General features: G+C 40.1%; 1 protein-coding gene across 1 annotated transcript in view; it reads left to right on the plus strand.

Annotated features, from left to right (window-relative positions):
* LOC147748024 (cytochrome P450 2D15-like) overlaps nt 1-26209 on the plus strand; it is a 404801-nt gene that overhangs the window by 336446 nt on the left and 42146 nt on the right. Inside the window, exon 7 of the mRNA XM_086957957.1 lies at nt 20063-20250. Within this exon, the coding sequence (XP_086814083.1) occupies nt 20063-20250 (188 nt within the window). The remainder of the gene's footprint in view (nt 1-20062; nt 20251-26209) is intronic.

Here is a 26209-nt window from a genome sequence, read left to right on the forward strand (position 1 = left end):
ATCTATAGTGGCCAAAAATGATTCAGAAAAGGGGGTGGTGATGAACGGAGTGTCTGAATTAAGCAGACCACTTTTACCCAGTCCAAAGATCAGGGCTTGATCCATCACCGTTATTTAGCTCACTGCACCATCCCAGCTCAGAACCTGGCTATATACAAATCAGTCTGTCCCTGGCCCAGTGCATCATGGGAACAGGGCAGACTAAACTACCAAGCCAATTCTTCACCAGAAAGGAGACAAGCTACCGGGGACCGGTTTCTGGCATTTCAGCCATCGTCGGCCCGGCTTGCTTGAATCCTGATGGTGCAGTGAGCAAGGGACTAACAACAAGTGAACAACGTCCAGAGCACGGCCTATTTTTTCATACTCCTATGCTGAAGTGGCGTACGTTGGACCAGCCCACTCCACTTCCGCTTCCAGATGGGGACAACACACATGACCAAGATCTTCCCCACTGCCTTAGGTAACATGGTTGTGTCCACTGTGCACTACACTACAAGTATCAATAGTATATCTCCATATGGAGAGGTTTGTGCTTTGCACAGTGAGGTCTGTGGAGCACATCAGCATTACACTTGGCATTGTGTGAATTATTATTGATGTGTGACTTGCCTCCTTCAGACAAAGTTGGTTGCCACATCTCCCAACACTCAGCTATTGTTCGGCTGAGGGGCCATGGTGTTTTGGGAAGGTCCGTTGTCTTGTTTTGCGCTGCCTCAGTGTAATAGAGGGGTGGTCCGGGGGGAGTTTCTGGTGGTGGTGGCGCTGGGTCTTGTGGCCTTGTTGGGTGTCTGAGCTGCATGATCAGTAGCTCTATCACGTGTTGGTCTTTAGATGTGGCTGTGAGTTGGGTCCAATTCATGCAGTAGATAATCGACCTCCCTACACCAGTTAAAGGTTGATGCTCATTTGTTACTGCTACCTCGCTTATAGCCTGCTTTTTAGATCCATTTGCAGATTTGGCTGGTTGTTGATAATATGGGGAAGTGGTGTTTTTGTGTTTTTTTTTTGCACGGGAACGCCTACTTTGCATATCATTAGTGTTAGTTGTGGCTCATTTGTGGCGCTTTTATTGGCAGAAGGTATCGATGGAAAAGTGGTGAGATTTGCAGTTTTCACCAGGTTGAGAAAGGGATGATAATTAAAAAACAAAGAAAAAAATTATTTAATGAACATTATAATTAAAAATTAGCATTTAAAAAACCTTTGAAATTCACTGAAAAAACCATAGGTATCAGGCATGTTATAGTTAGAAATTAGCATTTAAAAAACCTTAGAAATTCACAGAAAAAAACATAGGTTTCAGGGACGTTATAGTTAGTTGGACATTTCACTCATAGAAAACCATAGAAATTCACCTGTTATAGTTAGTTGAGCTAACTATAAATCACGCCCCCGCAATGCACTGCTGATGACGCCACATATTGCATCGTTCATGACATGGTCAGTGACATCACTGATGACATCATCCATGTAAAAATCTGATGCACCTCATCAGACCCCAATATAACACTTGATACACCCACTCTAAAATACAGACTATAATTTTCAAAACCATGAACACACCAATACCAGTTAGTGCATATCCACTCTCTAATTCCTATTGTGGTGTAGTTCCTATATTCCCAATAGGCTCTGCGCATTGGAATAATATATCCTATAGATGTGATGCAGGTCTTAGGTCTACTAGGTCTCTATAGAAATATATTAGACTTAATTGTGAGTGCCAGCTAGCTCAGAGGTCACTAGAAACTTTATCGAATTCACAAGAAGGGATACGTTTCTGACAACCGCATAAACATGACAACTTTGTTTCCCCAAGATAAAACTGATCTTCAGAGTCGTGGAAACAATAGATAGATATTCCACTCAGTCAACCGTGCATGCTTCGTTTCACCAGAGCTGCAGAGAAAATAGAAAGGCATGCATTTTCAATAAAAGGATTTATTGAACAGTCTTATTTCTCAAGCATAAGAAATGAACTGCTACAATCATAAAACTGGTTGTAAAATATAATGCATACAGTAGAAAGAGTAGAATAAAATAATACTGTAAGAGCATTGTATGGTTCCTAAACCATAGATAAATACATACATAAATAAGAGGCTAAAAGTACTCAACTGGTGCTTCTAAAATACGCCTACCCCGATGTACCTAACCTAAGCTTAGTACGAGGGAAGAAGTAAGTGGGGTGTAGCATAAATGTAGTATTCTTTTGCCAAGAATCTGTCCAAGATTTCTCTCAGGGTCTAATCAGCTCCGTACCTTGATTTGGAAAGAAGGTCAGACTCAGCACTCGATTTCCCAGCAACCTGCAAGGGTAGCCTTGAAACACTGGAGCTGGATTTCTCGGCAGGAGAAAAGACAGCGTCTCTCTCAGTGCGTCTGCAGGAGGGTCGGCTTTCTTCGGCACTTACTGTAGCAGGGCGCGTCGAGCAAGTAGATAGTCGAACTGCTCCAAACCACCGTGTGTTTGCTAAGGCAAGTGTGGGCATATTTATACCTTGAAGTTGCCGAGTTTAACGTAAAGGTGGACATAATAACGTCATTAAAAACTCTCAGTTCTTTGAAAACACCATGAGTTCTTGGACAGTTCAGTATTCGAGCAAAGGAAAGTCCCTTGCCATTGAAGCTGAGTTTTCCAAGAAATTGTTGTAGATTTTCGGAACTAGTGGAAGTTGCCCTGCCGTATTTGGACTGCATGAGCTATGTCTAAACATGGTTATGATTCTTATGCCTGTATAAGGACATATTGATTTATACCTATATAATGGCATGAATCGGGAAAATTACAATAGGGTCCTAAGATGTTCCACAATATTAGGTCTACACACACATCCATTCATTCACCCATACAGTCACTCATACATCCAGTCAGCCATCAATACAGCATTATCATATCCAGTCACATATCTTTACAGACACTCACAAACTGCCTCTCATTCATAGATTTATTCTAGTCAGTAATAGAAATAATGAATCACACTTTTATTTACTCACCTGTATAGTTATACACATACCACCTCACTTATTTAAACATACACAAACACATACTTACACTCTAATACAATAACTAATACAAGCGCACACTGATCCATACAGGCACTCTCACAATGACTCACGCACACATATAGTCATTTTTTACAGTCCAACACTCCTATATACTGCCTTTCACATATGCAGTTACTAACACATGTACCACTGAGGCATCCATTCACTCACCAATACATTCATACACACACTCACCCAGCCATACAGCCCCTCACAGATACAGACTTGAACATATATACCCAGTGAATTATCCACTCACACATCTATGCACAGAGTCACACCCCCCACCCACCCACACAGAGACTCAGTCACCCATACAGATACTCAGACAAGCAATCAATAGCCCCTATAGATCCTCATTTAGCTGCTAACCAAACCATGCAACCGCTTACACACCAACTGACAACCTAAACTTTGTGAATGTCTGTATCAGTCGCTAACACATGCATTAGGTAAGACAAATATCACCCAGATGTAGCCCAAGTATAGCCCAATGACAGAACGTCAAGAGTGTTCTAAGGAACAACTAGAGCACTAACAGTCTTACTTATGACAAAAGTATGGAACACCTGAAGCCATCTTGAGTGGAATAAAGTAGTAACACTTAAAACATTTAATTTTCAAAGGAACAAAATGAGGCGCTTCATTTTTCCATAGAAATTATGATTAGTGCTGCAGAAAGAAAAAATAGGGCACATTTTGACTTCTCAAATCCTCTTCTATTTCATAAAAAATGTCTAACATGCAGACTGAAACATGTACTTTGAATACCAGCAGCTGGTCAGTTATACAGTCAATCACACACCTACTTAATCATCCATCCTGACTCTTATACACCCATTCATTCTACAATACACCTTGGCATATATATATAAAACATATTTACATTTTATAGAAACACATAGTCACTGGATGATGTAATCAGTGATGTCATTTGAGATGTCATCAGTGATGTCATCAGTGATGTCACTGACCATGTCAGGAATGATGTAACTTGTGACTTCATCAGCAGTGCATTGCCACTGAATACTTTGATGAAGTAAATAGTATTATTAGAGGCGTTGTATGGTCTAACAAACAACCTAGGGTGAAAATGTCTACCCTACAACTCAAAGTAATCCATAGGTGGTTAGCCCTTCAGAATTTGCAGAAATACTTTCAGGCCACTTTACCTCATGTAGTGGTTCAATTGGTAGTAGAAGACTCAGTTTATGATAATGTATTATTGGATTGAATGATTGTGGAAAGTGAAATTAGATTATCTGTTTTCTTGTTAACCCCAAAGCTCACCAAGAAAACAATGTATAAGGTACTGCTCACCATGTCATCGTGCATTAATATTTTTAAACAGTTTTGCAGTGTCCTGGCTTGCCATGCCTGTCCCCCAATACAAGACCTTGAGATATGGTGGCTGGGACTACTTAAAGGAACGCTACAGCACTGGAAGCTATTGGGTTTGAGATATTAGGGGATAATAGTGCAAACCTGATCTAACAAGACCCTATGGTTAAACAATTTGGGAACCAGAATTTGTTACTCCGTTTTTAGTTTTATTCAAATTAGTAGTTGTCTTAAAACAAGTTATGTGATTTTGAACAAGGCCATCATATATATGAAACCAAGTTATCAGGAGTGGGGCAATGGTATCACTTGCTGCTCCAGCAGACCATTCAGAAATTACCATCTGAATTGATGCAAAAAGTTTTCGGGGAAACTAATTGCAGATTCAAAATAGTAAAGAATGGCAGTTTCTTTAAGAGTTAGTGCACACATCATTTAGAACTGCGAACTATCAAAGAATGGTGGTGTTGTCAAGATGGATAGACTATTACACACCATATGGCTGAATAAGATGATTCCATCTCTTCCTGATCAGTACTTCAGGTGTAATGCAAATGGTAGGTGTGGGTGGGCACACAAGTTTTTTGACTGTCTGAGCTTACAGCAATTCTGGAGTATGGTCTTCCAGGAAATTAGCCTTACTACCCAAACTAGAATTTCCCTGATGCCAATGCTTGCATTGTTTGGTTCATCACATGAGGTACAACACTTGCGTGAATATCAGTGGCATTTTATCAATCAATCTATAGTGTACTTGTAAAGCACGCTACTTACCCGCGACGGTCTCAAGGCGCTGAGGGGAGGGGGGGTTCTCCTACTGCTCAAAGAGCCAGGTCTTGAGAAGTCTTCTGAAGGTGAGTAGGTCTTGGGTCTGCAGTATGTGGGTAGGGAGGTTGTTCCTGGTCTTGGCGGCGAGGTAGGAGAAGGGTCTGCTGCCGTAGGTCATACGTGGATGCGGGGGACAACGGCGAGAGCGAGGCTGGCAGAGCGGAGTTGGCGAGTGGGGATGTGGAAGCTGAGTCTGCTGTTCAGGTAGGCTGGTCCGGCGTTGTGGAGTGCTTTGTGTGCATGGGTGAGGAGCTTGAAGGTGATCCTCTTGTCGACAGGGAGCCAGTGTAGGTCTCTCAGGTGGGGTGATGTGGCTGCTGCGGGGGACGTTGACGATCAGTCGGGCGGAGGCGTTCTGGATGTGTGGTAGTCATTGTAGGTGTTTGGCTGGGATTCCTGCATAGGGCGTTACCCTATAGTCATTGCTGTCATTTGTCAGGTTTTGTCCTTTAATTAAACCAGTTCCTAATTAACCTTTTTTTCAAATATTGTACCCATCCCGAATTAGGAACTCTAGTCGGGGATACCCCTTCCTTTTTGCATATAATTTTTGCATAGGATCCAGTGCTCACAAATGCAAATGAAAGTGCAGTGGTGAGTGACTAGTGTAATAAAGTGCTTCGTAGATAAAAAGACGTATGACTCCTTCCATTCTTTCCTAAATTTGGAGTCAAAAGGTGGGGTCTATATGCATCTGCTGTCAATGGCTTTTCGACCTTGGGTTGAACCTTTCTTAAGTGACACACACACTGAGAATGAGTTTCACTGGCACGTTATTGACACTAGCAGACCCTAGCCTGGGGGGGGGGGGGAGACATTGAATCCTCTCTGAACAGACCGGAATGCAAGTGGATCTTTAGATGTCAATCAACAACCAAGAGGCTAAACACAATGGAGGAATAAATGTAATATTATAACTGTTTACATCATGTAACTCTGCATCCCTTTCTAAGACTGGACATAAAACTTTGTGTGTAGTTTATTCATATACTGTACATTGATGTTTGTAAATAATCCTTGGTGTACATATACTTTTGTAAATAATCATTCATGTACATAATTTATGACAGTTTTTTGTTGTTTATATAAATTCTTTCAGTTTTTCTGTGTAATATTTTGAGACATTTAATGTTTAATTACATTACCTCTTCTTGTCATCGTTTCTCTTGTATGTTATTTATTATATGTATCTACACTTTACTATTCTTACATATTGTCATCATATAAGTATGTAATCTATTATTAGATTGTATATATACAGTTGTGTAAATATCTTTATGTTCAATCTATATTGTTGATACACCTGGGTAAACATTCATCATGTACATAACCTTTGAATGTTTTGTCGTGTACTTCGTAATTTTTTATTTTATTTCTCATTTTTATATTTACATCAATTGTTGTAAAGTGTTGTTAATACTTTTGTTGTCCAATTTTCAGATATTTGTTTGTACAACTTGGTATATTATTGTTAGCTTTAGGGAGCCTTGAGAAATCACTCCCACTCTATCCACTTTTCAGAATACAATCGCTCTGCTTTGACAGGAATACACCAGTTTGCGTTCTATTTCCTCAGAATACACAGGGCCTCTCAGAGAATGTGTGAAATTGCATGCACTGCTCCTCTCAGTCATCCCCCACTAGGCCCATTAGAAGGATGCATGATACAGTGTGCATTACTTTCACAGAGCTACCCGGAATCCTTTAAATAACACGGCCTTTACTTCCGGTTTGGATTATGACCGGCATAGCATCTGTAATTGACCGCGAGAACTGGATTCTTTATTTGATAGGAGTCCTTAATACTTTTTCACTCATTTTTCCCTTATAAAGTCAATTCTTTGGAATCTCAGAATTAATTCTGGTCTTTTTAAAATATCTAGAGGACCCTATTAAAAAAGAGGGCCCCTTTGGACCAGGAGACCTTTGGAGTCTTCATGGGCTAGGATTCTTCCAGCCCCTTAATTGTTTTCCTTTCTCTTTGTCTTGATTTCTGAATGATTAAGTTTGGCTTTATTAACATTCCACAGGGCAATTCGAAAAGCCCTTTACTGGAATAGATTATGCCCATGCAGCAAGCTTGAACAAGAAAGGCAAGTTCCATTTTAATACCATTCTCTTTACAGGTTTCAGCTCAGCCATTTTCATTTCCAATAATGAATCTCTCTTTATATATTTTAAGATACTTGGCGCTCAGTGCCATGTCCTGATGATGACCTCTAATTGACCGAGGTCAAAACGCAGCTGTCCATAGATGTATAAAGACCCCGCTCTTTTACATTTGTGAGCACTGGATCTTACGGAGAAAATGTAATTTATTGAAACATTTCTAGAAATAAATTGCTGTGTGATAATGGCTGTTTTTTTTTTTAATTTCTTCTTTTAGAACATATTTTTTATTTGTGTGAAACCTGTGTATTAGAAACTATTAATTGGCTTCAAATTGGTTGTGTACACATTTGAGGGATTTATTTATCCATAAGTGAATATTATTGTCCTCTATAAGAAGTATTGAGGTTCCTGATATGAGATTGAAACCTCAGTGAGCCATTGTCTCTCTGATATATTCTTCTTAGATTTTACATCACCCGAAGGAAAGAAAAGAGAAATATGGATCTGTGACTATTCCATTCCGTAGTGGAGAGGGGAGTCTGCAAAGAAGCAATGCTTTGGCCAGCAGTTGGGATTGCTACATAGCAAGGTAGCAGTAGTATGGAAGGAAACTAGGGAGATGAGATAGGGACATCCATTGTGTATGTGATGGTATTTGAAAGAGAGTAGGCCAAGGCCAGGCTTGATAGTGATACATTTGTGAGAGATCGACCTGGGGCAGCTGTCTTGACTGGAGCATTTGAAATTAATGAAGAAAGGCGTGTTTATGTACAGGAAGGGTGAGGTTGAAGGATTTGATGTGGACAAAGTTGTTACCAAGGCGTGTGTGGAGGGTAGGAAGGAAGCCAGAGGCCATGAACAAGGCAAGGTAAGAGGCTTTTGGAAAGAAAGAAATATTAGTGTGCTACAGAATGTAGACATAGTGTACAAGATTCCTATATTATTTTGGCCAGGTGGGGTGTACTTCAAGGTATTGGGTAGCACAACTTATTTAATGACAGTTATGGAAGTGATGAAGGAATGATGGAAGGCAAAGAAGGGCTTTTCAGAGAAAGGGGACAGAGAGAATATCTCTAGGGTTTTTTTGGTGGCAGAAAGAAGAGCTCATATCAAGTAGTGAATTTTATTACATGTTTAAGAGGGAAAGGAGAATAGATTTCCTAGGCTTTCAAATTGGTATTTAAAGTGATAAAGTTACCCTAAGGGGTAGCACAAGCTCAGAGGTGAACATCATTTAAGGCAGGATGTGTTGAATAAATGTGATCTGCACTCCTTAAAGGATTCCAGGATAATGCTGATGTGCCTCTGGGGGTGATTGTGTACCCCAAATGCACCTCAATGTGTTATTAAAAATATGAGGCCATATTTATGTATACCTATGGCACCTAATGTGACATCTTTCTACCATAATTTGTGTTTGTACTTAATGATTTCCAAAGGCTGCATATTGTGTCTTTTTAATAGTGAATCCACTTTTCATGATCCATAGTATTTATGTTTCACTCTGATTATAATATGACTACCCAACCTAAAACAATGAGAGCTTAATGTCACATTAAACACCAGCATGGACACATGTAACAAAACCGAAGAGCTCCTAGTACCGTAGGTGCATCTGAGGTACTCCTCCAATACCACACACCCCAATCCATGGAAATCAACACAGATACCTCTATCAGTAATAAATACTGTGGTCTTAGGATACACTCTATTAAAACCAACTTACTCACACCGTCCTGGAATGATACATTATTGTTTCTTTATTCAAGGTTTAAAAGACCCCCAACAATCAGTTATTGGATGAAATTTACTATCGCAGGTTACCATACCCAGAAAAGTGACACATCACATCATCCTGAATTAAATATTAAATAAAAGGGCATTATTCAATCATTGAATATCTTCATTCCAGTTTAATACCCTAAAGGTTAGTGGCTAGACATACTAACACTAATACCATGCCGACCATCTGTGCTGACTACACCACTAACTATCTTCCTCCATTGCCCTCATTGCCCCATTATCATCCACACACCTCTTGGGAAATGAAACCAGTCAATATAATGGCGAATTAAATCAAGAAAGTCAGGAATAAAACTAGGAATCAAGCTACTACTATACATATTAAATCATGCCAAGTGGCATGCCCACAGCCCTCCCAGTAGTCACCACTCTCCCTGCCCCACAATACCATCTCCTATTGTCAACATAACTCCTTGTCCAGTTTAGTGATACCAAATCAGCAGCATGCAAATTGACACTATACTAAAGAGCCAGACCCTTCATATGTATGAATCATGTGAAAATAATAATTACTCACTTCAGATTTCATTACAGACCGTTTCTACAGGGTAGATCTAAATCCTCATATCTATTTCACAAAATGAATTGCTTGATACCTTCATTAAAAACTGTCTGCTTATAATATTAATAACATTTATTGTTTATGGTTATTTAAAACCTTGACAATTTGAAAACAGATTCAATCAATAAAAGAAAGATTGCATTTGTACATATTAAAACTATATTATTATTTGAAACATAATAAGGTTGCCACGCTGGTCAGCTAGATGACTACCAACTAGTTATTCCTCATTTATAGCAGAAAGAAAGGTTAGATAAATTGGAAATGCCTAAAGACAATCATTTTAAAGAGAAGGTGGATAATAGATGGGTCCTCATTACCAGCCAATTAGTAACCTAATAAAGTGCTGGTGCAATATAAGAACAACCATGACTGATGCTGTTTGATCGTCAGGGTTAAACCCTTTGCTTGAAGCTGAATCATTTAAAGAAATACAACATGCAATCTCCATAATCTTTTCAAATTGGACTGGTCTGACCACTTGCTCATTCTTTTCAAATTCCTGACTGTTGGAAAGTGGTTTGTTAGTAGTGATAAACAGGGACCAACCATTAGTAATAAGGCCACAAACACAATAAAAGGTTCAATCAAGGTCTCCATAAATGATTTGCTTGTCAAGTCAAGTCAAGTCAAAATTTGTATAGCGCACTACTCACCCAGAGGGTCTCAAGGCGCTTGAGGGAGAGGTGTTCTCTACTTATCAAATAGCCAGGTTTTGATTTGTTTTCTGAAGGAGAGGTGGTTCTGTGTAAGGCGGAGGTGGGTGGGGAGAGAATTCCAGGTTTTGGCTGCTAAGTAGGAGAAAGATCTTCCTCCCATGGTGGCTCTTAGGATGCGTGGAATCGCGGCGAGGGCTTGATTGGACGATCGTAGTTGGCGGGTGGGGGTGTAAAAGGTTAGGCGCGTGTTGAGGTATTTGGGTCCTAGGTCGTAGAGGGCTTTGTGTGCGTGGGTGAGGAGATGGAACGCTATTCTCTTGTTGACGGGGAGCCAGTGAAGGTCTCTCAAGTGACCGGATATATGATTGTGGCGGGGTATGTCTAGGATGAGTCGGGCGGAGGTGTTCTGAATGCGTTGGAGCTTTTTCTGTAATTTGGCTGTGGTTCCGGCGTAGATGGTGTTTCCGTAGTCCAGTCGGCTTGTGACCAGTGCTTGGGTGACCGTCTTTCTTGTTTCGGTAGCTAGCAACAAGCAGGAAGGCTTAATTTAAGAGACAGGAGTGTAAAACACTGCAAAAACACCAATACAATAAATAATTAAGATATAATACACAATAGAAATCCTATTCCAATGTATAAAAATTGGTTATATGTTTACGAACAAATAGACACCAAAACGACAAAAATCCATTGCAGGGACCCAGAGATAAGAATGTTTTAATAACAAAAGTAAAACTAGCTCTTAAAAGCAAATTGCGCTCAGAGGGTTAAAAACGGTTACACTGGAGCGGGAAAAAGTCCAGAGTTCAGGCCACCCACGATGTAACACTTGTACTCTTACTTTCAGAAGTATTTCTTGATTCATGAAGGTGGTTGAAGGCACCAACCAAGATTTCATATGCTCTGATTTGCCTCTAGGGATCTGGGACTGCAACTCCCACAATGCTCCTGGCCAACATCGGATCCTTTTACAAAAACTTCTCCAAACTTTTGGAACTTTAACCTGATTTTCCACTTGTGGGTTCAAAGTGTCCAAATCACTAATCCAATAGTCTCGAAGCTCAGAGATGGTCCTTGGAATGTTGGGACTAAAATTCCGACAGTGCACATGGCCAAATCCTTTAAAAGTCCATTGGGCATACTCCATGATGGAGACTTTTTGGTGGCGATGATGCAGGTGGGCTCTGTTAACCTGCAGCTTTCAGGGAGTCCACACCTTAATTCTTGTGAAGCCAGGCAAAGTCCTTAGGGCTGCAGTATTAGATTGTGTAGCAGGTGCAGACCTTCAGAGTGCAGTCCTTTGGGTGCAGATCGAGCTCCAGCAGGGCAGTCCTTCTTCTCCTTGTTGCTTCAGGCTATAGATCTGAGTTGCATTGCAACTCTCCATATTTATTGAGTGTTCCTCAACATCAAGCAGTGGGGAATTCCTGACCAATGGGCTACTATGTGCCACCCTCAGGTGTGACCACTTCATCCAAAGTGTGGCATATATACATGTCCCAGAAAGCACTATTTTTCTAAAATTCTCTCACAGAGTATTCCTGCAGATTCTCTAACACTCCCCTTCCAGCCCCTTGACTAATCTATTTACAGGGCTCCTGTTTGGCTGTGGGAGCAGGATGTGGGAGTGACCCTGTTCTGTCGTAACATGTCATTCTCCCTTTAAGACCAGTGTAGCTAGTCCACCTCATTAGGGTTGCTTGTCTCAGGCTGGCAGCGGCTGGCCAATCAGAAGAGGGCGGCTGGAAGGCTGGATTTTGACTGATAGAAAAGCAAGTTATAAAACTTATTTTCTGTAATAGGTATTATAAATCTAACAGTGGCAAGTTGTTGAATTTAACATAACTATCATTTAGAGTCTTTGAATGACATGTCTAGCCTGCTCCTATCAATAAATCAAAATAAGCTTTATTCTAAGTCACAAAGTGAATCATAAAAGCTACAAAATACAACGATACAATGATGAAAATTACCAAAAATACAATTTAAAAACAATTATACAAAATTCATCCTTATTTAAAAAGTGAAGACTTAGAATATAAAAAGTTCTAACATCGTAACAGGTAATATAATTACAGTTTACAGCTGCTTCCTACGATTAATAACAGTCAACAAGAAACGCGACATTACAAAACACGTAAAAAATATCTGGCAACATTTGCACATATGTATACGCCGGACAACAATATCTGAAACCCAACAGTAGTAACAAGGGTTTATGAATTTCTGTCTCAGACATGAGAAGTGTTTACAAAAAAATATAGTGTGCATAGTATTCTGAGGTGAAAGATCATCACACGTGCAGTTCCCCAGGTTGGCTGACCAATTGTTAACAATAGGAAAACTGATTAAATGATCGAAAATATCCAGCTGAAAATGTGTGAGCACAAACCGATCGCGAGAATTATAAATGTTAACTAGGTATGGTTGCATGTAAACACTGGTCAAAATCAATTGGTTCCTCAACACTGTTGGTTTACAGATTTCAGATGCTAATCTGATTTATTCCAAAAAAGAGATACATATCAGCTTCAAGGCTTTCCTCTGGATGGTGGCCAAACTCTCAAGGAGGGTAAAATATTCAGAATGGCCAAGGTTTACCAGGAAATTATGGACATACTTGAGCCATGGAATTTTAAAAACCTTAGGGGATTTTTGGCATCCGGCAATTATGGCTCGATTTAAAATAGTGTGTTCAGATGACCATATTTTGTGCCATAATAGCACAGGTTGGATCCTAATTAAGTCTGCTAGGTAGGGGGCACCCAATTCAGAGTAACAAACAAACGTTGAGCTACTTTTTGGGAGTGCAAGGAGCGACCTGAGAAAAGCGTTTTCTTCAAGCTGTAATATATCTATTTTTCCATGACCCCAAAGCTCAGCCCCGTACATGGCAGAGGATCTACACTTTAAATTATAAATAGTCATCATTTCCTTTAGATGTTTAAAGCCACACTGACTAGCGAACTCAAGCACGCAGGGCAATGGGAGTATGGGCCATTAACACCGCATCATCGGCGTAAAATATTGCTAGAATAGGCCTTTGTCCCACCTGAGGTAGATCTACACATTTACTTGCAGGTATATCTCCTATGCTGTGTATATAGAGGTTAAATAGGAAGGGGGCCATTACGCATCCCTGCCGCACCCCTCTTCCTATGCTGAATGTCTCAGTACAGGTACCATTAAGACCATAACGTACTCTGCCTCTGCCTTGGGCGTACAAATCTCTTAAGAAGTTCACAATTTTCACATCCACGCCCCTATTAGTCATTATTGCCCATAGCTATCATGAGCTACCAAATCAAAAGCTGAAGATAAATCAATAAAGACTAAAAAAAGGTTACCACCATTTATATGTACATACTTGCCAATTAACAAGTCAAGGTTTACAGCTGCTCTACAGTACTCAACTCTGCCCTGAACACGTACTGTGGGTCTGAGAGGATATTGTTTGATTCCGCCCACTCCTGTAAGCGTCCCAAAAGCATGCGACCAGCAAGCTTAACCAGGCAATCCAAGAGGGAAATTGGCCTGTATTGTGCTGGGTTGTTACGGTCGCCCTTCTTGAAAATAGGGACGATAAGTGACTCAGGCCAGGTGGGTAAAAAACCATGATTTTAGCAAGCTTTAAAGAGCAAAGTGAGGATAGGGCCCCAGAGCTTGATGTTAAATTTGAACAGGACAATAGGGATCCCGTCGGGCCTTGGGCTTTCCCCGCTTGCTTTCTTTCAGCGCCAATCTGACTTCGTCCAGGAAAAAGTCTGGATATTTGCACTCATTTAAAGGGCCAGTATTGTTGGGAGCATTAGCAAGAGGTAGAAGTCCATTATGTGGCAAGGCGCAGGCAGTGGGAACATCCAGCTGTTCCTTAGGGGAGTATAATTTTGAGAAATGATCTATCCAAGCATCCTCAGAGATTGCTATGTCTGCGCGTGGGGAATCTGAAGCATAATGAGAATGTGAATTAATAACACGCCAAAAAGTGTCATCTTTAGATAGGCAGGCCTCCAATAACTTATTCCAGGTGTCCTCTTTCAAAGCTCTTTTTCATTGTTTAATGGCCGCTTTGTAGGCCAATCTACACTCCCGGACTGTCCCTGCAGATCTAGATTGTTCTGCTAAAACTAATTTCAAGTTTTTGTGGGCTTTGGTACATGTTGAGTCAAACCAACCACACACTCCTGCCTTTCGTATTTTCTGTTTTGCAGAAAGGACCTCACCCACACCCTTTTTTATTTGGTTAAATGCCAAGATGAAGTTTTGCGCCTCTGTGGTTTCATCTAGGCACACTTCAAAAGCCTCCCTCTCTTTTTGAGCCAGTTTTTCGAGGAAGTTAAGAGGATCCACAAGGGACCACTCTAACGCGTACCCATTGCGGCAAGAGATCACAATTTCCTATTGCACAAGGGCTTTAGATTTACCGCATACCTGCCCAGTAAAATCCGCTTCAACGTGGCACTTTGGGGATAATGATCACTAAGTGCAATATCATCCACAATAAACTCCAGGACCAATGTTGAATGACGCTGGGGAAACAGTAAAAAGTTTATCACAATATTGTCCCCCCTACCACTGCACGTACACCTCACTGTGATTGGTGAAACAGCTAGATCGTTACAAAACCCTAAGTTGTATTTGAAAATTAGATCGTTCAGGGTATCCCCATACTGTGAGTGAATAAAATGGGTTGTCTCGCAGAAATCCGGGGATGTCATACCACATGCCTTATTCGTAGTCACAGTACATGTACATATGTTAAATTCACCACCCCATAAAATAATGGGATTGTGACAATTATTGTCAAAACCTTCTCTAAGTATTGATATAATGATTGAAGAATGGATGTGATGTCTGGTAAGGGCACATTATTATAAAAATTAACAATAATTAAAGTAACGTGGGCAGAAGTCACCAGAGACAACATTTGATAAAAGGTTCTTGTCACAGTCGCCAGCATATTAGAAACATAAATACACAACCCCCCTTTAGAGCGTCCAAGATTGGACTCTATAGCTGGGCTTTGGAAGGTTTTAAAGCCATTTATATGGATGGGCTCAACAGCCCAGGTCTCCTGAAGGCAAAGAATATTGAATTTGGAAATAGATTGGACCCATTCATTCATGAAGTGTTTATGACGTAAACTGGCCACATTCCAATTAAGGACTTTAAGGGTTGTAGCGGAGGTACCAGGCCTAAATTCTGCTACCAACAAAGGCGATGGATGTCCCACAAGGCCACCCTCCTAGTTAACTGAATGCACTAAGTCCTCATCTAGATCTGCCAATGACCCCCTCTTATATGATGTAACAATCCCAGAGCCAGACTGATTATTCCTATTAGATTCAACAGGTTTCATTAGTCAATCCACACCATTTAAAGTGGATAGATAATCAAACCTGTTACGGGTTTCAATTGGATATAGGTACTTTGGCCGGAACCCCTGGTAAGGTGGCTCTGCTGCCAATGGCAGCTGTTTTAAGTGGGCCGGGGTTGATAGAAGAAACCAAGTGGTAAGACCAATATCTGCTTTGGTACAAGAGAGGGGAGACTACCACTCTCAAGAATGAGACTTACCATGTTGGGGGAAGTGAATGAAAGCACAAACACAATCACCCCTTAACGTTTTACTACCTGTACCTACCAAACTTACTCTCCTAATCATTTTTAGATCGGCAAAAAGTGCCCCTCCAAGCCCTACCCTTGTGTTGAGCCAGTTTAGAGATTTATTCCTAAGGGATTCCCATGACTCATGTGCAGAGTTAGTGAGAACTGGGACTTTTGCTAAAATTACTATGTAAAGGGTGGCTCTAGGTTGAAGCTCTAAACAATTCAATTTTGTTACCGGGTAGTTGTGCCTGTCAGCTACGGTAATTAGATCAGTACAAGTTGAAGTATGTGGGGGAACAGATGGAGTCGTAGGACCGCTATTCATCCCAGGTAGAGAGGACGAGGGTTGAAGGGAAGGAAGGGGGCCACCCTGGGTCGCATTGATGCTGAAATCAGTCTTTGTTGGATCCCTCAAACCACCACCCACTGTATGATAGGGTTGAGTTGTAGGTCGAGTGTTAATACAAGAAGAGAGTGGCACACTGTCGCTATTACCATTACTTTGTGGAAGGTGCTGGTAGTTAGCCGGCATATACTGGTTAATTGGCCAATTTAGAGTGGATGTTCTTCTCTATCCCCTTTAGTTGCTCGGTGAGTGAACTAAAAGCAGCCCTTACTGATTCTGTTAGAGATTGAATTAAGGCAAACAAGGCAACATAATCTACATGCTGCTGTGCTCCTCCAGTATATATACTTAATTAAAATATTCCTATAATGGGTAAAACCGAAATTAGCAGTTTTTCTCTCACCGGGGATTATGAAACACATTCGGCCTAATTACAATGTCAGTCAGAAAGCCTCCGACCATCATTGTAGGTTTAAAGTCCAACAGCCATATTATGATGATGGCTGTCAGAGTTTAAACCAGCTGTGGAATCTGGTGCAGTTCTGACGGGCTCAAGGAGCCCTGGACCAGTTGAAAAGCCCTCATAATCCCTTAAGAACAGCGTTTGTGACGTCAGGATTATGATGTTGGCTTCTGACAGCCAAACCATGTCGGAATCCATGTTGGACATGAGCATGTGGATGTCGGAAACTGAATGTGGGGGCTCTTAGCCCTCCGCATTTGGCTCTGGGGGCACCTATGGTGCCCCGTAAACATCCCTGCACCACGGTGCAGGGATGTTTAAAAACTTCCATTCTACAATGGAGCTTGTGCTGTGGGCAGTTTCAGCCAATCACACAAGCTCCGATTGAAAAATGGAAGTTTGAGACTGCACCATGTGCGGTCACATCCAAATAATATGGTCGGAACGTTCCCATTTCACAACAGTGTTGATTGGAGGCAACTCCGACCGACATTGTATTGAGGGCCATTGTAAGATGCCCCTGCTTATAGTTACAAGGTGCCCTGCCCCTGGAACACCTAAGGGAGACCTTAGGAGACTATTAAGTACCTTTAAATACAAAATCTAATTTGGATACATATTTAATGTAAAGGAGCCTGAAAAGCAGTCCTGCCTTTATAGTGACAAATGCAAAAACAAATGCAAAAACTGCAGCAGTCACCACAGTATTGCACACTTAAATGCATTAAATCTACAGGGCCTCTAAGCCCACATGCCCTATCATATACTAGGGACTTACAGGTAGGTTGTCAGTACCAATTGTAATTATACCTATTTACCATGTAATTGCTATCAGAGCCCAGGCCCTTTGTCTGGTTAGCAAAGCCCAGGGCCCAATCGGAATCAGAAAACTAGCATCTAGTAGTCAAAATGGTGGCAAAAAGTAGGGAAAACTGCAAACAGGCCCTGTTTTTTAACACTAACCTTAACACAACCGTTTAAAAATGTATGAAATGTAAAGTCTTGGTGCAGAAACCTCAACAATGTTTAAAACAAGCAGTGGAAAAGCCAATAGATCTGACTTTAAAGTGTTAATCAAGCAAACACTTGCTTTTACAAATGCAAGCAGACTATTTGATATATAACAATAAGCCTCCTGATAACCCCCACACTTGATTTACTGGAGTAGCTATGTTTAGGCAAAATAGTTAACTCCTCAGCCACCTTTGTACCTTTGGTTTAGATTCTTCTCTCCAGAAGAAAGAGAGTTTGTCAAAAATGTTGAAGGAAATGCTGCATTCATTACCACTCTGATGGCAAAAAGGTAAGCAAATCATTTGGTCTGAACTGAATTGTAGTATCAATTCAAAAGACTTTCTTGTTAATGCCTATAAATAAGACCAAATGTTTTACCTTTCTGAGTAGCTGTACTTTTCTCTCACTTTTTCGTTTATTTGCAAAATAGGGCCCATACCTCTCTCCACTTATCCACTGAAAAACAAAGCAGTTCTTTGCTTCTCTTAAATGGTCCATTTTCTGCTTGTTTCGGAGGTGGTTTGTATTGCCAAGTGGCATTTTTCCTCTTACATGAGAAGTCTCCTCTCTCATCCACCTGCAGGTTAACTTCCAACTCAGGGAAACCCTAAGCAGGCATACAATTAAAGCCAGTGGGATATATTTATGTAGGAGTTACGTTGCCTTTGCACCACGCAATGAGGTACAAGAGTGACCCAACTCTTAAGTTTGATTTATCAAGCCACGCAAGGCCACTTTGCATGGCTTGAAAAATTCACAGTAATGCAATACAGCGCAATCGTTGGCATGCGTTACTCTGCCCAAGGGTAGCATTCCATGGGTGGAACATAGGTGTTCCCATGCCTTTACCCATGGATTTTGGTGCATTCCCAAATTTACCATCATTGGTAAAACTGGGAATGTGTCAAAATGCTACCCTCCCAGGTGGGGAGTAACCAGGAGAAATATCTTTATGTCTCCTTCTTTCTACCTCTTTCGATGTGCTACTTTCTGCAGCATACATATAAAGAGGAAAATGGTTCAGGGGATTGTTTTTGTGCAGGAAGGTGCTCCTTTCTGAACCAAAACAATCCTGCTTACAAAGCAGACACCCTTGCGCCATGGTGGACAGGTGCCTGCTTTGGTGCTAGGCAGCCAAAAGGCTGCCAGCGCAAGGAGAGGACAGGAATGTTAAATACAGCGCATTCCTGACCTTTCATGCAGCACAACAGGGTGGCTTGCTGCACTGTGTGAAAGGTACATAAATATGGCCTAATATGTTTTACAACTCCAACAGATTTAGCACAATCATACCTTCTCTCTTACAGATGGGGATATGGATCGTTCTGAACGCAACTCCATCATGCAGTGGATTTGTTTCTGCACACACACACACTTCTCCTACATTTACATATTTTTCACTGCTGAATTCCACCAGTGAAGCCAGTCCTCAATCAGAAAAATGCCATAATCAAAATTCAACACTCTTGCTGGAATATCCCCAGTTGTACCTCAGCTGTTTCCCTCTATCACTCAGCACACTGGCCAGCAAGAGCGGTAGGTCATTGCTGCAGTGGCTTGGAATAGCAGAGTTCTAGATGTACTTCACCTAAGAGTGCTGTGATTTTTTAATTGGTATCCAGCAGAGTGTTCAGTGATTGGATCCGTGGCTTACATATATATGAAAATCTAATTTCAAGTAACAGTGTGTTGGCAGTGAGGTTAAGACATGTTCTTCACAAGATTGCCTCTGTTCTAGAGATCTTTTTATTTTTTTACTGCACTCTGACATTTTCAGCTGCAGGTTCCTAGATCTCTATTACAGTGGTCCTGATGCATTAGCTCCATTCCCAGACAAAAGTCAAGAAAGAATCTCACTCACCAATATTCAAATGCTACAGCAACGGTGTAGAGTGAAATAGCACCAGACAACATTGCTTTCCACATGCTGAGGAATCATGGGTTTAGTGCCCGCACATGTGTGTAGTTGTGAGTTCAAGCATCTTGACGCTCCTTAGTCTCTGGGTTTTATGCACTAACACATTCTGATCTGCAACAGGATTGTGAAGGCAAAATTCTAGTCACCAGTACGGCAAAGGCCAAAGCTGTTTTTTTTAAATAGGTATAACACCTAAAATATTGAGGAAAATAATTCAGTAGATGATATCTTACACTTTGCATCGAATTGAATGCTGTCCACAATTCTGTTTAAAAACACTTCCTTTTCCTAAAATGCCTAATACGTAACAACTTAAGGTAATGCCTATTTCAATTACTACTTCCTCTGTGTCTAGCCAAAGTGCAAGAAGAAATTGATCAGGTGATCGGAAGAGAGAGGCAGCCTACGATGGACGACCGGGCCAACATGCCTTACACCAATGCTGTGGTCCATGAAATTCAACGCTTTAGCGATATTGTCCCCTTCAGCGTACCTCACAAGACGTCAAGAGACACCGAGGTCAATGGCTTCTTCATACCAAAGGTAATTCCAGTGGTTTAAAACCTGAGTCCTCTCTTAAAGTAGGTTAGTCCTATTCGGATAACCCCTCCCCCAGGAAAGGTACTCATTTAATTGGTAGATCAAAAGACAAGGTTAGCCTTTGACAGCTATTGTTGCTTATTAGCAGGATGCTCAAAAACAATACATCAATGCCACTATTAAATGATCTATCTCTTTAAAGCTCAACTGAAATCACAATTACCTTCTTTTCACTTACTCCATTCTCTGTAGTTGCTTATATTCCAGACATATAGATGATTTAAACAATGCCAAGAAATTATCCCTTCCAAATACTAGCTGAGTGGCAGAACATGAAACCAAAGAGCCCTATTTGGATGTGGGAAAAAATACAGATTGTTTGTGTGCCTTACTAAAGCACTTGAGTCGGGATGAAGAATAATGGTTTTGAGTTTTACTTTGGAGGGAGTACAGCAAACAATATCTACCTCTCTTGGCGTGGGAGTTATTGGGTAAGTACTCCTGGTGGGATGGGTTTAGGTGTCCCAGCGTTACTCTAATCTTTTTTCAGTCTGGGAGATGCTCATCTCCATAATTAAGGAATGGGACGAGGTCTGGAGGGGCTTGGGGGTAATGAAACATGAACTCTGTCTAGGCAGCTACCAATGTTTTTATCTACCATGAGAACACTCCAGTGCTTTTTCAAAAAAATTCCTATTTCGCATTCCTCTCTGTTTAAAGAATAAATAAGTTGGTTCCTTGTTTTTGTGACTGCTTTTGTTTAGGCTGTATGAACCACTTCCTTTAAACAGCACCTTGCTTGAACCCCCATATCTATGTACTGTTTGCATAGAGCTGAAGTGCTGCAGTTATGTTTAACTCTCATAAATTGGCATATGGATTAGGACCTTTAAATCTAGTCATTTTGTTTATTTTATTTATGTTTTGGAACTCAACCGAGATCCTCATAAAACCCATCCATGTGACAGCATTACTTCAACAATTCATACACAAAATCAAAAAGTCTTTTTAAAGGGCATACAAAATGTAAAACTCTATAAAAAAAAGTTAACATTTTGTTTTACTAATGTGCAATCATAAAATACAGTACCCCAACAGAAAGTGCAGAAGCCAAAATAATGCAAACGCGCATGAGGACATAAAACAAATCATGAGCTAAAAGAGCTAGAGTACCACCAAGTCATTATATTCTACTTTTACATAAGAAAAACAAAATGCAAATGTACAGATAAAGTGCAAGAATAAAAAATACACAGGTCTGCCAATTCAGACCAAAAAGAAATATAATATCAAATTTGGAGCTCATTCATTCACTAATACTTAAGCTCATCTTACCAGCAATTTGCAGATGCGATTTACAATTCCCACCAATTCAATAGGGTGAAGCTGAGGCTCGGATCTCTATCCTTGAGGATCAGATGACGGTGGTAAAAGAAGAGGTTAAGGTGGCAATAAAAAGCAAGCAGGTACTCAAAAATAAATTGGATGAGCTCGAAAATTACACACGGAGATCCAATCTTCGAATAGTCGGAGCTCCGGAGGGGCTAGAAGGGGCCAATACAGTACAATGGGTCACCTCATTCATTAGGCAAAAAGTCATTCCAGAATTTGAAGGGGACCTGACTATTACTCGAGCACATCGGGTACTTGTTCACCCCTTTCCTAACTCTACTGTGCCAAGCACTATTCTATTAAACTTTTCTGACTTTCGTATTAAAGAATCAATACTATCTAAAGCTATAAAGCAAAGACAGTTTTCAGTAAACGAAACAACAAAGTGCTGCATCTTCTTGGATGGGTCTGCAGCGGCGGCACGTAGAAGGAAGGAGTTTGTGAAAATGTTACACCTGTTTAAAGCTAATGGAGCTCAGGCTTCTATTGCCCAACAGTCCAAATTGAAAGTATTGGTGAAAGGCAAATTTTTATGTTCTCAGATCTAGATGAAGCTCAGGAGCTATTGAAGGAAATTTTGCAGGGTTATAAGGGGTAAATGGATTGAAGAAGAATTGAGAGAAAATTCTCTGTCTTAATCAAATGGCTGTGAGCAGTATAAAAACAATGCTTTATTTTTCTTTACCTTGGTTATGATAGTTAGCCTTAATGTATTATGACGAATAAGATTGTGGATTATCGTACCATTTATTAGACTTTATTGGAGGGTAAGACTGTTAAATAGTTTATATTGTTGGGGCGGCGGAGGGTTCATAGAGGTGTAACAACAAGACACCCAGGTTGTTAAGGGGAAGGGAAGTGTGGCCGGCATGGGGGAGGAAGGAAGGACCACATTCAGGGGGAGGGGCACAGGGGCAGGGTTAGAAGCATTACTGGAGTGGGTGAGGGTCACAGGGGGTGGATAGGGTATAAAAGTAAGGAGAAAATGAAGTCCGTTGTTTATTTGAAATGCTTTTTTTTACCAAGGTTTTTTATATATTCTTGTGAGGTTCAATCGACTGCAAAACTTTGTTAATTTACTTTTATGACTAGCAAGGAGCAATTGAAGGTGGTATCATTTAATGTAAATGGTTTAAGTAATCAAAAGAAAATGCGGGCCATAGAGATGTGGATCAAAGCCGAAAATCCTTCTGCAATTCTTTTACAAGAAACTCATATTTCCTCTATAAAATTATCTAATTTTTCTATGTTTAAGGCCTGGGCCTCTTATCGGGGTTTTTCCAGTACCTCTGCGTCCCATAGAGGGACAGCTATCTTTATAAATAAAAATATTCATGCAGCGGTTATAAATTCTGAAAAGGATCAGCTGGGGCGTTGGTGTTGGGCTACTACAGTTAAACATAGACAGAGGATTATAACCTTCATTAGTTATTATGCACCGATTGAGGATAACTGTAAGATCTATGAAGAGCTGTTTCAATCTTTGCTGACTGTTAGAGGGGATGTGTTAATTGGGGGAGATTTTAATATACTCATTAATCCGATAATGGACTCCTATACTGAAACAAGGAGACAACTAAAACTTAAATCATTTAAAATTCTGCTGAATTATGGGGCTACACTTGATGTGCACAATCCATGGCGTAGGAATTTTCCATCTAAAGCAAAATTTACGTGCTGGTCAGGCAGATTTAAGTCTTCATCTCGCATAGATGTTTTTTTGGTCTCTATAAGCTTTGTTTCAGTCAGCAGAGATTTCTACATAATGGATTTTCAGATCATGCCATGGTAGTTTTAGAGATTGATTTAGAAAACTTGGTAAAAATTCCCAAGCGATGGGTCTTTAATAGACAATGTTTAAATGATGAGCGTTGGGTTAATTCTACAAAGGTAGAGATTAAAGAATTTCTTACTCGAAATTATGAATCTGCCCCACTAAATATTATCTGGGACTCGCTTAAGGCTTTTATCCGTGGAATAATCATCTGAAAGGATGCGGCCAACTTAAAAGATTTTAGAGCTAAGAAGAAATACTTAAAGCAGAAAGTTCAAGTACTTAGAGCTATAAGCCTCCACAATCCGTCCAGAGATAACCAATATCAGCTTGACCAGGCAAAACGGGATCTTAGTACTAATTACTATATTCAGAGTGAAGCTGTGTTTCGGCAACAGCATCAAAAGATATACGAAGAAATCAACTTCATGGGCAGGTTTCTGGCTTGGCAGGCTAAACAACATGCTGTGGCTAACCTAATTAAAACTCTAAAATGTCCTCTTACTGATTCAGAGACAGATGATCCGGCTAAAATAGTGGATATAATGCTTAAACACTATATGACTCCATCTATGGTCAATACCAGAGGGTAGACCCCTCTCTACTAGAAGCTTTTTTAATCAATAATGAACTACCTAAGCTCTCAGAAGTTGATCAACAGTCTATGGCTACATTATTTTCCAAGGAGGACTTAGAGAGAGTTATAAAAGATCTCCCTTATTGGTAAATCTTGTGGCCTAGGTGGGATTTCATCACAATTTTTTAAGGTCTTTTTTCTGCTTTTGCCGATTTTTTTCTCATATTAATAAATTCTATGTTAGAGGGAAATACAATACCAGAGTCCTTTAGACAAGGCAATGTAGTGAGTTTTTTTAAAAAGGGGAAGGACAGCAAGGACCCAAATTCTTATTGTCCGATAACATTACTAAATTCTGATTACAAAATAGTAATAAAACTTCTATCTTTGCGCTTTAATAATATCATGGCAGAATTGATTCATCCGGATCAGAATGGCCTTATTGCAGATAGACAGCTAGCAACTAACACATTATTTAATTGAGACTCTAGATTATTTTGAGACACGAGGGATCTCTGCTTTAGTTTTAATATTAGACGCTGAAAAGGCTTTCGATTTGGAAGTTTTGGAGACACTGTTCATTATTTTAGGACACTTTGGGGTTTTGGTTAAAATCATTTCTTTGATTCGCAATCTATATTCCAATGCTAAAGCTAATGTTATTGTTAACACCTCAGTGGCAGTGTCAGTCCTAGTAAAACGAGGTACAAGACAAGGATGTCCCTTATCGCCAGTCCTTTTTGCTTTTTTCACCGAGCCTTTGGCAATAGCATTGAGGAACTGTGCAGAAATCCCCCCCCCCCCCCAATTCCATCAATGGCAAAATTGAAATTATATGCAGATGACATCATGCTTATTATAAAACCAGAACTTAGAGTTCAAGCCAAAGTATTTCAGCTTTTCGAGGATTTTGACATTCTGGGAGGATACCGTATAAATAAAAAGAAAATTGAAATTCTACAATGTAAGGGTAAATCTGTGGAGTTACATCTGGACATTCTATCCTGTACCAACACTAGACCTAAGAGATATCTGGGAGTCTTTTTTCAGCATCAGTAAGGGATTTATATAATCTGAATTTTAATCCCCTTCTCCTAAGAGTCCAAACGATGTTCTCATGTTAAAACTCTCTACCATTATCCATTTTAGGTCGGGTGGCTTTAATCAAAATGTCTGTTCTTCACCCTTTTCAATTTTTTGTTTTCAACCATTTCATGTTTTTTGTCAGGTTCTTTTTTTACTCGAGTAGAATCAATGTTTACATCCTTTATTTGGGCAAAGAAAACACCTCGCATTGCACTTAGCACTTTATATGAAGATCTGGGTCAGGGACGGCTTGCTCTGCCAAATTTTAGAGATTACTATAATGCCTATTTCTGCCAGTGCCTATCCAGATTTAAATCTCAACTTCATAAAAAAAGTTATTTATAAATACATTTTTTGATCTAATCTGCAAAGAAAATCAGATACATGCTCCTCTCTACGTGTTTAAATCTCCCAAATTTGTTCGCTATAAGTCCCTTCAGTGTTTTTTTTAAAAAACGTCAGGCTCTGTTTAAGAGACATTCTATTCTCATTATCAACTTGACATCTTTATTATCTAGCATTCTCCCGCTGACGGGTGTCACACAATGCTCAGATCTCGTTGTTGATTGGGCAGCGGCAGGGTTTTTGATAGTTTCAGACTTTTCGAGAAATGGGAAATGGATTACCTTGACAGAATTGTCTCAAATAGTTACCAGAAATTTCATCTTATTAGGGTCCTATAATTCGGTTTATAAATTTCTGGTTCAATTGTATAGAACTCAGCTAGGTCAGCAAAGTCAGCTAATAAAGGAATTATTGGTTGACGTCCCCGATAGAAAAACAGGGGTTTGGAAACACCATCTTGCTTAAAATATTAAGCTGGAACTTAGTCAAAAGGTGACTAAAAAATGGTTGGAGCAGGAAAATCATGTAATGCCTATGAATGCTTCGTCTGTCATTAATAGATTTAATTTTACTACATTAAGGGGGGCGATTTGGCGGAGAATGTTATTTTTTAGTTAGTGGTTACTTTATCGTACACCTTCTTCTATTTCCAAAATGTATCCTAATCACTCTGCACATTGTTTTTGATGTATTTATCATTCTTCAGTTAATTGGTCACATGTTATGGTTTATTGTGATAAGATTGCAAAATTTTGGGAGGAGATTTTTAGACATTTCCAGCACAAATG

Source organism: Lissotriton vulgaris, chromosome 1_1 (assembly GCF_964263255.1).
Source record: "Lissotriton vulgaris chromosome 1_1, aLisVul1.2, whole genome shotgun sequence".
Lineage (NCBI taxonomy): Eukaryota > Metazoa > Chordata > Amphibia > Caudata > Salamandridae > Lissotriton > Lissotriton vulgaris.